This window comes from Anomaloglossus baeobatrachus, chromosome 1 (genome assembly GCF_048569485.1).
Source record: "Anomaloglossus baeobatrachus isolate aAnoBae1 chromosome 1, aAnoBae1.hap1, whole genome shotgun sequence".
NCBI classification, from domain to species: Eukaryota; Metazoa; Chordata; class Amphibia; order Anura; family Aromobatidae; genus Anomaloglossus; species Anomaloglossus baeobatrachus.
This window is the reverse complement of record NC_134353.1, coordinates 135,398,213-135,414,441: the sequence shown is the minus strand read 5'-3', so window position 1 is coordinate 135,414,441 and position 16,229 is coordinate 135,398,213. Positions and strand designations below refer to the sequence as shown.

Sequence of the window (16,229 nt, the reverse complement as noted above, 5' to 3'; positions counted from 1 at the left end):
TATATAAACTGCTATACCACTACTTCCATATATTAAACACGCTGTAATTTTGCCTCTAAAGCAGGGGTTGGGAACCTTTTTTCTGCCGGGGGTCATATGGAAATTTTTACCACCCTTCAGGGGCCGCAAGGAATTCATACATCACAGGAAGGGCTGAAGACATATATATATATGTATATATATATATATATATATATATATATATATATATATATATATACACACACAGTGCCTACAAGTAGTATTCAACCCCCTGCAGATTTAGAAGGTTTACACATTCGGAATTAACTTGGCATTGTGACATTTGGACTGTAGATCAGCCTGGAATTGTGAAATGCACTGCAGCAAAATAGAATGTTATTTCTTTTTTTATTTTTTTTTTAAATTGTGAAAAGTTTATTCAGAGGGTCATTTATTATTCAACCCCTCAAACCACAAGAATTCGGTTTAGTTCCCCTAAAGTATTAAGAAGTATTTCAGGCACAAAGAACAATGAGCTTCACATGTTTGGATTAATTATCTCTTTTTCCAGCCTTTTCTCACTAATTAAGACCCTCCCCAAACTTGTGAACAGCACTCATACTTGGTCAACATGGGAAAGACAAAGGTGCATTCCAAGGCCATCAGAGACAAGATTGTGGAGGGTTACAAGGCTGGCAAGGGGTACAAAACCCTTTCCAAGGAGTTGGGCCTACCTGTCTCCACTGTTGGGAGCATCATCCGGAAGTGGAAGGCTTATGGAACTACTGTTAGCCTTCCACGGCCTGGACAGCCTTTGAAAGTTTCCACCCGTGTCGAGGCCAGGCTTGTCCGAAGAGTCAAGGCTAACCCAAGGACAACAAGGAAGGAGCTCCGGGAAGATCTCATGGCAGTGGGGACATTGGTTTCAGTCAATACCATAGGTAACATACTCCACCGCAATGGTCTCCGTTCCAGACGAGCCCGTAAGGTACCTTTACTTTCAAAGCGTCATGTCAAGGCTCGTCTACAGTTTGCTCATGATCACTTGGAGGACTCTGAGACAGACTGGTTCAAGGTTCTCTGGTCTGATGAGACCAAGATCGAGATCTTTGGTGCTAACCACACACGTGACGTTTGGAGACTGGATGGCACTGCATATGACCCCAAGAATACCATCCCTACAGTCAAGCATGGTGGTGGCAGCATCATGCTGTGGGGCTGTTTCTCAGCCAAGGGGCCTGGCCATCTGGTCCGCATCCATGGGAAGATGGATAGCACGGCCTACCTGGAGATTTTGTCCAAGAACCTCCGCTCCTCCATCAAGGATCTTAAGATGGGTCGTCATTTCATCTTCCAATAAGACAACGACCCAAAGCACACAGCCAAGAAAACCAAGGCCTGGTTCAAGAGTGAAAAAATCAAGGTGTTGAAGTTGGCTTGTCAGTCTCCTGACCTTAACCCAATTGAAAACTTGTGGAAGGAGCTGAAGATTAAAGTCCACATGAGACACCCAAAGAACCTAGATAACTTGGAGAAGATCTGCATGGAGGAGTGGGCCAAGATAACTCCAGAGACCTGTGCCGGCCTGATCAGGTCTTATAAAAGACGATTATTAGCTGTAATTGCAAACAAGGGTTATTCCACAAAATATTAAACCTAGGGGTTGAATAATAATTGACCCACACTTTTATGTTGAAAATTTATTACAATTTAACTGAGCAACATAACTTGTTGGTTTGTAAGATTTATGCATCTGTTAATAAATCCTGCTCTTGTTTGAAGTTTGCAGGCTCTAACTTATTTGCATCTTATCAAACCTGCTAAATCTGCAGGAGGTTGAATACTACTTGTAGGTACTGTATATATATATATATATATATATATATATATATATATATATCACAGGAGGGACAGGGGAAATATATATATATACATCATAGGAGGGGCTGGGGACATATTTGTACATCACAAGAGGGGCTGAAAGCATATATATATTACACACACATCACAGAAGGGGCTGGGGCTCGGACAGTACTGCCGGGCACGGACAGCACTAGAGGGGCATGAACAGGACTAGGGCACATGGACAGGAATGAAGGAGCACAGACAGCACTGGGTTGGTAGCGCACAGCACTGGTGGGTGTACACATACTATAGGGAATACAGCAGGAGAAGGCTCACAGCAACCCTTACAGTGGTGGGAGGCAGGAGGCTCTCAGCGGTGGGAGGCAGGAGGCTCTCAGCGGTGGGAGTCAGGAGGCTCTCAGCGGCGGGAGTCAGGAGGCTCGCAGCGGCGGGAGTCAGGAGGCTCGCAGCGGCGGGAGTCAGGAGGCTCGCAGCGGCGGGAGTCAGGAGGCTCGAAGCGGCGGGAGGCAGGAGGCTCGAAGCGGCGGGAGGCAGGAGGCTCGCAGCAGTGGGAGGCAGGAGGCTCGCAGCAGCAGGATGCTCACAGTGGTGGGAGGCAGGAGGCTCGCAGTGGTGGGAGGCTCGAAGCAGTGGGAGGCAGGAGGCTTGCAGCAGCGGGAGGCAGGTACAGCAGGGAGGCAGGAGGCTCACAGCAGCGGGAGGCAGGAGGCTCACAGCAGCGAAAGGCAGGTACAGCAGGGAGGCTCTTAGCCACGGGGGGCAGGTACAGCAGGGAGGCAGGAGACTCAAAGCAGCGGGTGGCAAGTACAGCAGGGAGGCTAATAGCAGTGGGAGGCATGTACAGCAGGGAGGCTCATAGCAGTGGGAGGCAGGTACAGCAGTGAGGCTCATAGCAGTGGGAGGCAGGTACAGCAGGGAGGCCGGTAAATCTGCTGCTCCTCTTCTGTGGGACAGGAGCTCAGTGAATCTCGTGCTTACCCCGCCACAAAGCCTGTGTCAACGTTCTGAGGACGATTTAAAGGGCTGGCAGCCGACAACTGTGGTTGCTGCTCAAGGACTGCAGTCCCCGGGAATGTGCCCAGGGGCTGCATAAAAAGTAATCACAGGCTGCATATGACCCATGGGGCGGAGGTTCCCAGCCCCTGCTCTAAAGCTTAATTATATTGTATGCAATGTTTACAGCTTATGATTATCCAAAAACCCATGCCATGGTAAACCATGGAAATTTACACTGGTAAATGTATCCAATATTATAGATTCTTTATACTTGCCAAGTGTCATTGTCTTTTCCAATTGGCTCATAAATCATGGACGTCAATGATCTTTCACCATGTAGACCCTATGACCTGTTATTTCTCATAATTTTGGCATCTTTGCAGCCATTGCCTAATGCCAGTAACAAACTATAATGAAGCTTAAAATCTGTAAAACATTCCCATACTAGATTATGGGACTAACGCATTATCTCCCGTTAGACATTGCTGTTTTGGCAGACACTGACACATCTTATGATGCAGGATCACTTAGATGATTATCCTGCCATGTCTACTTTTCCCATGTCTTTGTATCCAGAATCTCTTCTTGCCTTCATCACGCTTAGTTAAAATCATGGTTTAGTTTGACATTTGCTAGGTGGTAAAAGGAATTTGTGGTTATACTGTAATCTTTATCGAAAACATCATTTTGCCAGCAGCTGGGAAAACCTGTTAAATCATTTCTGACAATAATAGCAAAAAAAAAATAATATCAGAATATAGATGCAAATTACATTACACAATATTACCAGTTACCACAAAATTAATATAGGTGATTCAGTGGATGGAGTTATACCCAGGCCCTGGGGGTTTAAAAGGCTCAAAAGCCCTTTAGCCACATAAGAAGACTCCATGCCTGATGAAGGAGCTGGTTTGACTCTGAAACGCGTCACAATTACAACAAAGCAGTTCTGATTAGTAGTACTTCACTATATGTACAGTTATGTCCAGAAATATTTGGACAGTGACACAATTTTCGCGAGTTGGGCTCTGCATGCCACCACATTGGATTTGAAATGAAACCTCTACAACAGAATTCAAGTGCAGATTGTAACGTTTAATTTGAAGGTTTGAACAAAAATATCTGATAGAAATTGAAGGAATTGTACACATTTCTTTACAAACACTCCACATTTTAGGAGGTCAAAAGTAATTGGACAAATAAACCAAACCCAAACAAAATATTTTTATTTTCAATATTTTGTTGCGAATCCTTTGGAGGCAATCACTGCCTTAAGTCTGGAACCCATGGACATCACCAAACGCTGGGTTTCCTCCTTCTTAATGCTTTGCCAGGCCTTTACAGCCGCAGCCTTCAGGTCTTGCTTGTTTGTGGGTCTTTCCGTCTTAAGTCTGGATTTGAGCAAGTGAAATGCATGCTCAATTATTATTATTATTTATTATTATTTATTTATAGAGCACCATTAGTTCCATGGTGCTGTACATGAGAAGGGGGTTACATACAAAATACATATACAAGTTACAGTAGACAGACTAGTACAGAGGGAAGAGGGCCCTGCCCTTGCGGGCTTACATTCTATAGGATTATGGGGAGGAGACAGTAGGTGGGGTGTAGGTGGGGCGGCAGCTCCGCACGGTGGTGGGGCGGCAGCTCCGCACGGTGGTGGGGCGGCAGCTCCGCACGGTGGTGGGGCGGCAGCTCCGCACGGTGGTGGGGCGGCAGCTGGGTTAAGATCTGGTGATTGACTTGGCCATTGCAGAATGTTCCACTTTTTTGCACTCATGAACTCCTGGGTAGCTTTGGCTGTATGCTTGGGGTCATTGTCCATGTGTACTATGAAGCGCCGTCCGATCAACTTTGCGGCATTTGGCTGAATCTGGGCTGAAAGTATATCCCGGTACACTTCAGAATTCATCCGGCTACTCTTGTCTGCTGTTATGTCATCAATAAACACAAGTGACCCAGTGCCATTGAAAGCCATGCATGCCCATGCCATCACGTTGCCTCCACCATGTTTTACAGAGGATGTGGTGTGCCTTGGATCATGTGCCGTTCCCTTTCTTCTCCAAACTTTTTTCTTCCCATCATTCTGGTACAGGTTGATCTTTGTCTCATCTGTCCATAGAATACTTTTCCAGAACTGAGCTGGCTTCATGAGGTGTTTTTCAGCAAATTTAACTCTGGCCTGTTTATTTTTGGAATTGATGAATGGTTTGCATCTAGATGTGAACCCTTTGTATTTACTTTCATGGAGTCTTCTCTTTACTGTTGACTTAGAGACAGATACACCTACTTCACTGAGAGTGTTCTGGACTTCAGTTGATGTTGTAAACGGGTTCTTCTTCCCCAAAGAAAGTATGCGGCGATCATCCACCACTGTTGTCATCCGTGGACGCCCAGGCCTTTTTGAGTTCCCAAGCTCACCAGTCAATTCCTTTTTTCTCAGAATGTACCCGACTGTTGATTTTGCTACTCCAAGCATGTCTGCTATCTCTCTGATGGATTTTTTCTTTTTTTTCAGCCTCAGGATGTTCTGCTTCACCTCAATTGAGAGTTCCTTAGACCGCATGTTGTCTGGTCACAGCAACAGCTCTCAAATGCAAAACCACACACCTGTAATCAACCCCAGACCTTTTAACTACTTCATTGATTACAGGTTAACGAGGGAGACGCCTTCAGAGTTAATTGCAGCCCTTAGAGTCCCTTGTCCAATTACTTTTGGTTCCTTGAAAAAGAGGAGGCTATGCATTACAGAGCTATGATTCCTAAACCCTTTCTCCGATTTGGATGTGAAAACTCTCATATTGCAGCTGGGAGTGTGCACTTTCAGCCCATATTATATATATAATTGTATTTCTGAACATGTTTTTGTAAACAGCTAAAATAACAAAACTTGTGTCACTGTCCAAATATTTCTGGCCCTGACTGTATAATTATACTGTATGTGCATGTCTTCAATGTGGTAAAGCTAAATGTTTCATCAATCTTTTCAGAATTTAGTAAGACCCTTCGTTGCAGTACGTCCTGCTTTATGATTGATATTCCTCCAGCAGGATGCCATCAAGTTAGAAGTTTAGCTCCTTCTGCTCCTTTTTCTCCTTTTTTGCATTTGTATGCATCATTCATGTATTTTTAATGTTATGTTACTCCTCATTGTTTTTAACGTGGTTGTAAAGCAACGTGTGTGCACTCCTATAAAAGGGGTGGTGCTCTACTACCACATGTGGACCCGTGGAAGCCTAATCAGTAGGCGAAACGGCCGTAGTCCATTACAGGAGCTAGCATACAGGTTGCCTTCAGCTTTTTACCTTGCACCTGTTTAAATAAAAAAACTTCCAGCACAGCAAAGGAGTGCGGTTCCCTCTCTTCTTTCATCATCACCTCTGGACTTTGTTTTGTGACACGCACCCCGCTCTGGATTGAATCACCGGCAAGTGAAATACCCCGGGCATATGCGGTACCGCTAGTGACGCGCAGTGTCTGTGCAACTGTGTTGGTGCATATATCCTTCTGCTCTTATCGTTTACTGCCCTATGTGCACCAGTTTTTCATTTATAGATTGAATCAATAATATAAATGGCACATGACTGGTTGGGCAGCTATGTTTCAGATTTTACACTAGGGCTAAGGTGCTTCAAGTTACAACTGTGGCCATGGATAAGGGATTACTTAGTGGCAATACAAACTGACTGCATAAAAAGGGTCATCCAAGGAATGGGCACAGTAAGCTGAATGTTCAGGTACAGAGAAGGGCCTTATATGCTCTTAAGTTACCCTTTTAAGTCAACCTTTCGGTGGGAGACTGCGAATGGGGCTGCCACGCAGAGCATAATTATTCTGAGTGTATAGGTTGTAGCACATAGCCATTAAAGGGAATCTTTCACCACTTTTACCTTTTTGAACTGTTAATATGGAAATACAGGTTATAGAACGCTGAAAAAAGTCCTACCTTTATGTCTCATATCAGATGCCTTGTTGTGGATAAATCATCTTTTATCACTTTATGTAAATGAGTTCTTCCAGGCTATGGGGTGGATGCTGCCTGGAAGATAACTCCGCCTCCAGTGATATTTTTTTTCTAAGTGTGATGTGTGATGACCGATCTCTGCTCTCTCTGCAGAGCTGTGTGTGAGTATAACTGACATCTGCAGGTTCCTCTCAGCTTCAGTCTCCAGCTTGCAGGCAGACAGTGTTGCAACGTTGTTGCAAAGAAGCAGAGCTCAGGGAGCTGCAAAAAATGTGTTTGAAAGATGACAAACTTCATTTTTCCTTGTCTCACACTGGTAATGCCCCTTTTATTTAAAATAATCAGTGGAGGCGGAGTTATTTTCCAGGCAGCATCCGCCCCATAGACTGGAAGAGCTCATTTGCATGAAGTGATTAAAGATGATTTTTCCACAAGGCTTCTGATATGAGACACACAGGTATGAATTTTTTCAGCACTCTATAATCTGTATGCCCATATTAACCGTGAAAAAAGGTTACAGTGGTAACAGATTCCCTTTCATCTTCTTTCAGTACCAAAGGTTCTTTTAGCTCATATGATATGATATATTATCATTAAAGACGTGTGACTGCCTTTTATCTTAAAAACAGCATGATTTCTTCTAGGCACACTTTACAAAGTCAGGGATGTGCTAGATTACAGTTAGGTGTATGAGTAACCCATTATACCAAAGAGATTATAAAGATCCTCCTTTGTAGGTCAAATCAGTCATTAACTTTCCCTCAAAAACAAAAATGTCCAGTAGTAAAATTGTCTCATAACTGGCAGCAACAAATGGGACCCAGCTACATGTTTCTGTATTAGTCTAAATGTGGTCTTCGTGGAAGAATTGTAGTCAAAAGGCCATACGTTTGATAAGGAAATAAGGGGCCCTTTGCACACTACGACATCGCAAGCTGATGCTGCGATGCCGAGTGCGATAGTCCCCGCCCCCGTCTCAGCTGCGATATCATGGTGATAGCTGGCGTAGCGAACATTATCGCTACACCAGCTTCACATGCACTCACCTGCCCTGCGACATCGCTCTGGCCGGCAACCCGCCTCCTTATTAAGGGGGCGGGTCGTGCGGCGTCATAGCGACATCACACGTCAGGCGGCCAATAGAAGCGGAGGGGCGGAGATGAGCGGGACGTAAACACTTTAAGAGTAACTTTCTTATCAGAGACCACCCCTTTAAGGATGCGCCCCACTGATCAGATGATCACTCTGGGTCCTATTCCCAGCACCTAAACACTAGTGATGGGCAGTCCGGCTCTTTTTAGTGATCCGGTTCCTATGGCTCCGTTCACCAAAAAGAGCCGGATCTCTCAGCTTGTTCTCGACTCCTTATTAAATATGTGTTCACCCCAGGTGAACACATATTTAAAATTATAGAAACGCCGCCAAAGCCCCGCCCACCAGTGGCTAAGCCCCGCCCGCTTACAAGCGGCCAATTAGATTGCTGAGTAGGCGGAGTTTAGCCGCAAGTGGGCGGGGTTTTGACTGCGAAAAGAGCCGTTTAGTGATTCCAGTGGCTCACACTGGTGATCCGGCTCCTGTCGTTCACAGCAGGGAGCCGGATCTTTGTGTCAGATTGTTCGCGACCGACACATCACTACTAAACACAAAGATAATTATTCTGGGGAAAGCAACATCCAGCTTTCAGCTACTACAAAAGATAATTTGATACAGGTGCAGCAATACATGTAAAATTGTTGCAGATGTGGATATACGCCTATTAAACAGTCAGTGCCCATAGTGTAAAAAATATCAGAACTTAAGTTTATTCTGGGTAAATTATGTAACTAGTATTTTGCCAGATTAAAGCAACACAAAAGGTGTAAGAAACATGTATACAGTAATGGATTAAGCTTTATTTGTGTCTCCGAGTAACAACACAAGGAACCTCTAGAGGTCACTATAATCCAACTATTTACTTGACGCTCCAGACATTAAGGTCTCTTCCGCCCTATCACTTATTATATGTTTTCAGTTCATTTAAGAAAGTGAGTATTTACATCTAATAAGAAATAAGATTCATGTTACAGTGTGAAAGGTGCAGGATTTCTGCTAAAATGTAGCAATGATCAAATTTATAAATGTGTGAAAAAGACAATAAGGGGAAATTTAAATATAAGAGGTTTAAAAAAAATAATCTTGTATATCATCCTATCCAAGAGTTTTTCATAGTTTCAGTTTAAAAAAAAATAATAAATAAAAAACAGCATAATTATATGCTTTGTATTGTCCACAAAGGTTATCAATAGGGATGATCGAATACTGAAAATATTCGGCTTTGCAAATATTTTCCGAATAGGTCGCCACTATTCGCGAATATTCGATGCGCAATGTAAGTCTATGGGAAACCCGAATAACAACTATTCAGAACTATTCGGGCTTCCCATAGACTTACATTGCGCATCGAAATATTCGCATAGCAGCGAGTTATTCGTTGAATATTCGCAAAGCCGAATATTTGAGGTATTCGATCATCCCTAGTTATTAACTTTTACATTGTAAATGTTCCATAGTAAACTGTAACCAGAAGGAGCCATTAGTTTTCAAACCAGAAGGAGAAGATGGAGAAGAATAGACCAACCCCGATTTGTAAAGAAGTAATTCACAGGGGTTGTCCCATAATGACAGCCCCTGTCCAATTCATTACTAGGGCACTTGGACATCACATTGGGTGGTCCCATGCCTGGGACTCCTTTCCATGATTTAGAACAGAGAGCTATTTTATATGAGCGTCTCCTAGATCCAGACTAGATTAGACGAGAGCAAGAATACTCATCAGGTAGTGGAAATTCCTGACTGATTGCAGCTTTACCCAGCAAAATTAGCTATTTACCCCAGGAATGTGATCTGAGTCATTCTGCTGAACACCTTTGGGTCCACATTCTGAAAGTGGTTGTCTCAGCTGACAAAAGCCCTTTTATTTCATGGTAATGTTATCATTACACATGCAGGACATATCAAACCATGGACATACAAGTAGAAACTAGTAGCAAGTGATTGCTTACAAGTCAAATCAACATGTTGTGGTTGTTGGTTGTCTTAGGCAATGTCCGCATGCTGCAGTTTTGTTTTCACCACAAAATGCAGCCTGTGGTCACAAAAACACATCCAAAACCGAATGTGTTTACCATGCATTTTTGATAATGTACTTTTTTTATTCATTGGGTGAAAAATAGTAATGCACTGACCGGACTGTAAAGTCCGACCCCTACTGATTCAAAGGCACCCGAAGAAAAATAAGGAAAAAATAAAGAAACAAATAATAAAGCGAGTACGCTATACTTACCGAGTCACCGGCGTGGCTGTAACTTCTCCCATAGCCTTTCATTCACTTCCGGGGCCACTCATTACCTTCATTGCATATGCACTGCTTCCCCCGCTCACCAGCATCTGTGATTGGTTGCAGTCAGATGCACCCCCACGCTGAGTGACAACGTGTCTCATGCTTCCAATCATTGACCTGGTCTGCAGGTCCATAGCATACATTAAAAATAAATAAATAAAAAATTGACAACCACTGCCAACCACTGTACAATCCTACACAGGTCCACACAAACAGTATTATACCTACGGAAGCGTCACACTCATTATGGGGAATTACCAAGCGAACGGTGAAAAGGAAGGGAAACTTTATGTCTAGGGAAGGGCGGGAGATGGTGACCCCTGACCACACCTACCGCTGGGCCCTGGCGTCTCTCATCACCCTAGATAGGTTCCGCACCTATGCGTAGAGCCGGATACCTGATCCTAGGCTGACTCTGATCTGGGGCCTAGATAGGGAGTGGATGGGATGATCTCTTCGTCAACCCCACTAGGCACTAATGGACACACAGGAATATCAAACAAGGGAAAACAGCAAACAACTTGTTTCTAGATGACTCAGTAAGAAGTTCAGTAAAAAGCAGCAATGATCCTACTGATGAGTGCAAACCGCCTGCTTGCATCCAGAGCTTGTGAATGAACTGGTTATCACCAACACAAGTCCAGGGAAGGTGGGAGCATTTAAACCCTATGGGAAATACAGATGATTAGCAGCTGAAGGGAAAAGCAGCTCTCCTGGGTCATAAAGGGAAAAGGATGAAAACTCAGCAGACGAGATACCTAGTACACTGAATACTGACAGCAGGAATAATAGAAAGTCAGGGGGCATTTTGCACAACCAAACGCTGTGACCTACTATTTCCCTACACCACAGGACTGTCTGTCACCCGTGACACATCCATGACAGGAAGTCCACCACATAGTATGATGCCTCCCACTGTACATTCCCCCATGGCACACTACATAGTATGATGTCTCCACAGTACTCACACACAGTATCATGTCCCACAGCCAGTTATGCCCCCCGCACACAGTATGATGTCTCCACACAAGAAAGCCTTTTGCCTGTGTGTTATATTTCTCTGTTGAGCTGGTCTCTGTCGACAGTCACCTGACTGAGATTGTCACATATTCTGACGTTCTTGCAGGTCCTTCAGACATAATTCAGACTGGGATCAAATTTGGGACTGTCTTGCTGAATTTGGTACCGTTGACAGGTTTGGGTTAAATGATATGAAGATATTAATGATCTCATTCTCCAATGCAGTACTTATACATATAGGATATAAGGGGTTGCCTGATGAAAAGAGTACATTTTAATCAATAGATCTTGGAATAAAAATAATTTCCCCAATTGGATGTGTTAAAAACATGTTCCTATGTTGAGATAATCTTTTATATGTGTCCCTGATATGTACTGTGTAATGGCCGTGTCTGACCGCACACAGGGGCATTGTCTGATCATACCACCTCTCATTTGCAGGGGGAGAAGCAAAAGAGTGAATATAGATATTACAACATGGGATCACAGCTGATTCTTTCTGTGATGTAAAACATTTTCTTGCTTGCTTTTAAACTTGTTTCGCCTCACAGAAAGACACAACTGTAGTTTCATGTTTTAATGTCTGTAAACGCTCTTTTACTTCCTCCCCCACCCAGGAGAAGTGGTATGATTAGACTATGGGGCACTTTGCACACTATGACATCGCAGGTGTGATGTCGGTGGGGTCAAATTGAAAGTGACGCACATCTGGCGTCGCAGGCGATATCATAGTGTGTAAATCCTTTATTATACGATTAATGAGCGCAAAAGCGTCGTAATCGTATCATTGTGTAGCGTCGGTCATTTCCATAAATTGGGAATGACCGATGTTACGATGTTGTTCCTCGTTCCTGCGGCAGCACACATCGCTGTGTGTGAAGCCGCAGGAGCGAGGAACATCTCCTACCTGCGTCCTGCGGCTCACGCTGACTATGCGGAAGGAAAGAGGTGGGCGGGATGTTTACGTCCCGCTCATCTCCGCCCCTCCGCTTCTATTGGCCGCCTGCCGTGTGACGTCGCTATGATGCCGCACGACCCGCCCCCTTAATAAGGAGGCGGGTCGCCGGCCAGAGCGACGTCGCAGGGCAGGTGAGTGCATGTGAAGCTGCCATAGCGATAATGTTCGCTACGCCAGCTATCACCATGATATCGCAGCTGCGACGGGGGTGGGGACTATCGCGCTCGGCATCGCAGCATCGGCTTGTGATGTCGTAGTGTGCAAAGTGCCCCTATGTCCCTGTACGGTCAGGCAGGGCCATTATACAATATGTACCAGGGGAACATACTGTATATAAGATTATCTTAGCATAGAAACTTTTTTTTTACCGTATTATTCCAAGATATATTGATTAAAATATTTTTTGCTCGTGGGACAACCCCTTTGAATAACATTAAAGATTTCTAAACAGACTTTATAAAGGGGTCACTCATTTTATTTAATGTTCATGTTTTTGAAAGATCCAAGAACATTTCCTGCAGATGAACAATCCCATCCTTGTTTTTCCTCTATATGTAAAACTTTCACACAGCCATAAATGTCTCCGGAATGACATCAGTGCACATCCATAATCTCTTACAGATGTCTGCAGCTTGTAAACACTTTGCAGGTTAATAAAAGATTACAGGAAATATTAATCGCTGTTTACTGAAAAGCAAATCATGATCTCACAGAATTACGAAAAACCTGTCCAATCACATGCATTAAGTACCGTCTATGAAGTCATCTGCAAACTGTTTATATTGCACTTTGCCGTGATAATTTTACAGTCTTCACAAAATACGTATTATTTATTTATGTAATGCTGATATATTCTGTTGTGCAAATAATTCAATCAATCGCTTCAGTATTTTACCCACTTGGTCTCATAGCCTAACATTTACAGAAGGTATTTACAGAGACACTTTTATTCGATAATTAGTTTCAGTGTCAACTGATGAAATTCCTTTTACTGAAGATTTCTTGCAGTTCAGGAGGAGTTGTATAAATTCCTGTTCAGTTAGCTCCCTCTAGTGGCAGCTGCAGGAAGAAAGAATTTATAATCATTAGCTGTGTAAAAAAAAAATGGGATTTGGAATTTGAAGTTACAAAAAACCTATAAAAAAAACACTTTTTTTCGTCCTAAAACTCCTGTATTCATCTCTGCACCATCCCAAATTACCAGGTTTAAATGGAATATATGAGCACGATTTTGGTATATCTTGCATAATATAGGGTGAGAGAGCCTGATTCCAAGCATGTATCACTTACAATGCCACTTGGTGTAGTCTTCATAGAACATGTGTTTTGTCTGATGTAGATGTAGCAGAGCTAAGTCTTCTGCTCCATGTTAACCCCACCCACACTCCTGACTGGCAGCTTTCTGTGCACACTGTGCACTGTCAACAATCTGCCAATCAGTGTTGGGGGTGGGGTTACACTGATTAGCTGGTCTAGGGTGTGCGAGAGATCTACTCCGGCAATGTTAAGCTCCTGCTGATAAAATACTGTTTGACTTTAAACTATAACACAAGGATGCATCATCAGGGTCTAGTGACCTATATTATGCTACTCTGGTTAAAAAGCAAAACCCTGCTGACAGATTCCCTTTAATAGGTATTTACGGTTACAGATCATCTGTAAATTTCATATCAGTCCCCCCCACATCGATTTATGCATTTGCCCATTTGTACATATATTATTTTATGTTCTCCAAATTTGACTTTTTATGATATAAATATCGCGGATCCTAATAAATTATGCTACCAGACTTACAGTATGTTTGTATCCCCTGCTGTGATTCCTACAGACAGGTAATGGTGAGTTATTATACAGTGATCGCACAGTTCTCAGAAAGCTTTCATTTACACAAGGGACTTCGAAACCCCTGTTCTTATTGGAGGTCCCAGTAGTCATTCCACCTGTAGTTATTCATTTATCAGTTCTCCTGTGGGTAGTTGATATATGTTCTTTATGGACAACCCATTTTGGGGAAAAGAATAAAGCATATGTCATTCAGTGAAAGTATACATATAAGAGTGTGCTGTTAAATGACACCGGTAAGTAGATTGAGCCTTCATAAGCCACATCGACATGTAAGTCATAGGAAATAGAACAAAATTAAACATTGATATCTGTGATCTGATGTTTTTCTTAATGGAAATGAGCTGTTAAGATCTATGGACCAGACACTGATCTTCCTGAGAATCTGCCTCCAGAGACTATTTTACATGAAAGGAGCTGTTACCAGTGTGAGACATGTAATGACTGAGTACATGTCTCACACTGGTAACACCCACTTTCATTGATAATAAGCTTTATATATATCAGATTCTACAGGAGATCTGTCTGTATCATAGATATAAACAGCTCATTTACATATGGGAAAATCATGGGTTTCTCAGGAAACATCGGATCGCAGATAGCAAGGTATCATTTTAGTCAACTTCTATGACCTACATGCCCTTATAGACGGCATACGAGGCTGATGCTACTGACAGATTGCCTTTAAAGACTTGGCACTTCTGATTGCATCAAGTATGTTATGTGTTGCTTTATTTTGTCTGGTAAGTTGTCAATCACTTTTGAGAAAATCCAATGGACACTATAAGAATCAATAGGGTCCATCATACACTGTTGGTGTCCATCATTTCATAGAACATTATAAAATGAAAGTAGTACTGAAAACACATGACAAATACCAAAACCCCTCTTTGTTTCCCATTGACTATGATAGGAACTATTGGGTTTCCGCCAGAGTCAGGCATTTCAAATAATACATTTTAGGTAAAATTTACTGATGGGCGAATAGTGAAATATTCGTGTTCGGATTCTTCATCTCGAATATTTCATACTATTCATGTATTCATCACAAATAATGAATATAATGCAAGTTACTTGAATAATTGTCTGGCAGACCTTCCAGTTTTCTGGCCGGGCTTTAAAAATGTCGTTGTGGAATGTCATGGGGATTACGTCAAATCTGCGGGGGTGTTTTGGGGGTTATTAAATTCTTGAAAGCGAATGTGTTTTTTTTATTATTTAAAATAAAGGATTTTGTGTATTTTTTCTTTTTACTTTTAGGGTTAGTAATGGGGGGTTTGATAAAGACCTCTCCATTACTAATCCTGGGCGTGATGGCAGCTATGATTTTTGACAAATCACAGCTGACATAAACCAAATATATTACCTCGATTGCCACCGCACCAAGGTAATTGAGATGAGCCAGGTAAAATGCCATAATTAGCACATCTAAAAAATGTGCCAATTGCAGGGTGGCTGCTGTCTACTATTTTTATGCTGGGGAGGGCCCAATAACCATGGATCTTCCCAACATGAGAATACCAGTCCCTAGCTGTCTGCTTTATTTATTTTTTCACTGCACCTGTCAATCACAGTAAAGCCAGTAACAAAGAAAGATACAGCATTACTGTGATTGGCAGGCAATCCCTGTATGTTTAGTGTCTGAAAATCAGTGCCAAACTTGTGGGAAGGGGATTTCAAACTCACAAGGTGAATACTAAAATATTTGATGAGTAACAAATATCCAGAATACCTTAATATTCATGCGAGTAACAGATAGTGCCGAGTATATTTGCTCATCACTTGTAGTAATAGGAAATAGATAACAGTAATTCATAAAGACCAATCATGTAGAAAGATGATATAACAATCAGTGGCTAGTATAATACAATCATTGCATGCTGGATCTTTAGGGTCAAAGGTAACATCAAAGAAGCATCTATCAAAATGAAACAAATGTAAACAATAAAAAACTAAAAATGTAAAATAAACTTTAAATCTCCATTTTAATTGATCTTATCTTTTGTTCAGGTTACAAGGTCTGGTTCTGACAATGCACGAGATATATCTCCACTGTGTCTTCCTCATGACAATATCCCTCAGGTGCAGACTGTCGACTATGCATCCTCAGCTCCGGTGCTTTATGGAGCAAAGCCAAAGACTTCAGTAAGTAAAGATATTTATTTTGCATACTTTTGCACTAAGCGCAATGTTGGTCTTTTTGGGAATGCTTATCCTTATGTTGTAGCGATGGTGACACA

General features: G+C 42.5%; 1 protein-coding gene across 1 annotated transcript in view; it reads left to right on the top strand.

Moving 5' to 3' along the window:
• Positions 1-16,229, top strand: part of DLC1 (DLC1 Rho GTPase activating protein) — a 709,032-nt gene that overhangs the window by 128,821 nt on the left and 563,982 nt on the right. The window contains 1 exon segment of the mRNA XM_075347073.1: positions 16,000-16,134. Within this exon segment, the coding sequence (XP_075203188.1) occupies positions 16,000-16,134 (135 nt within the window).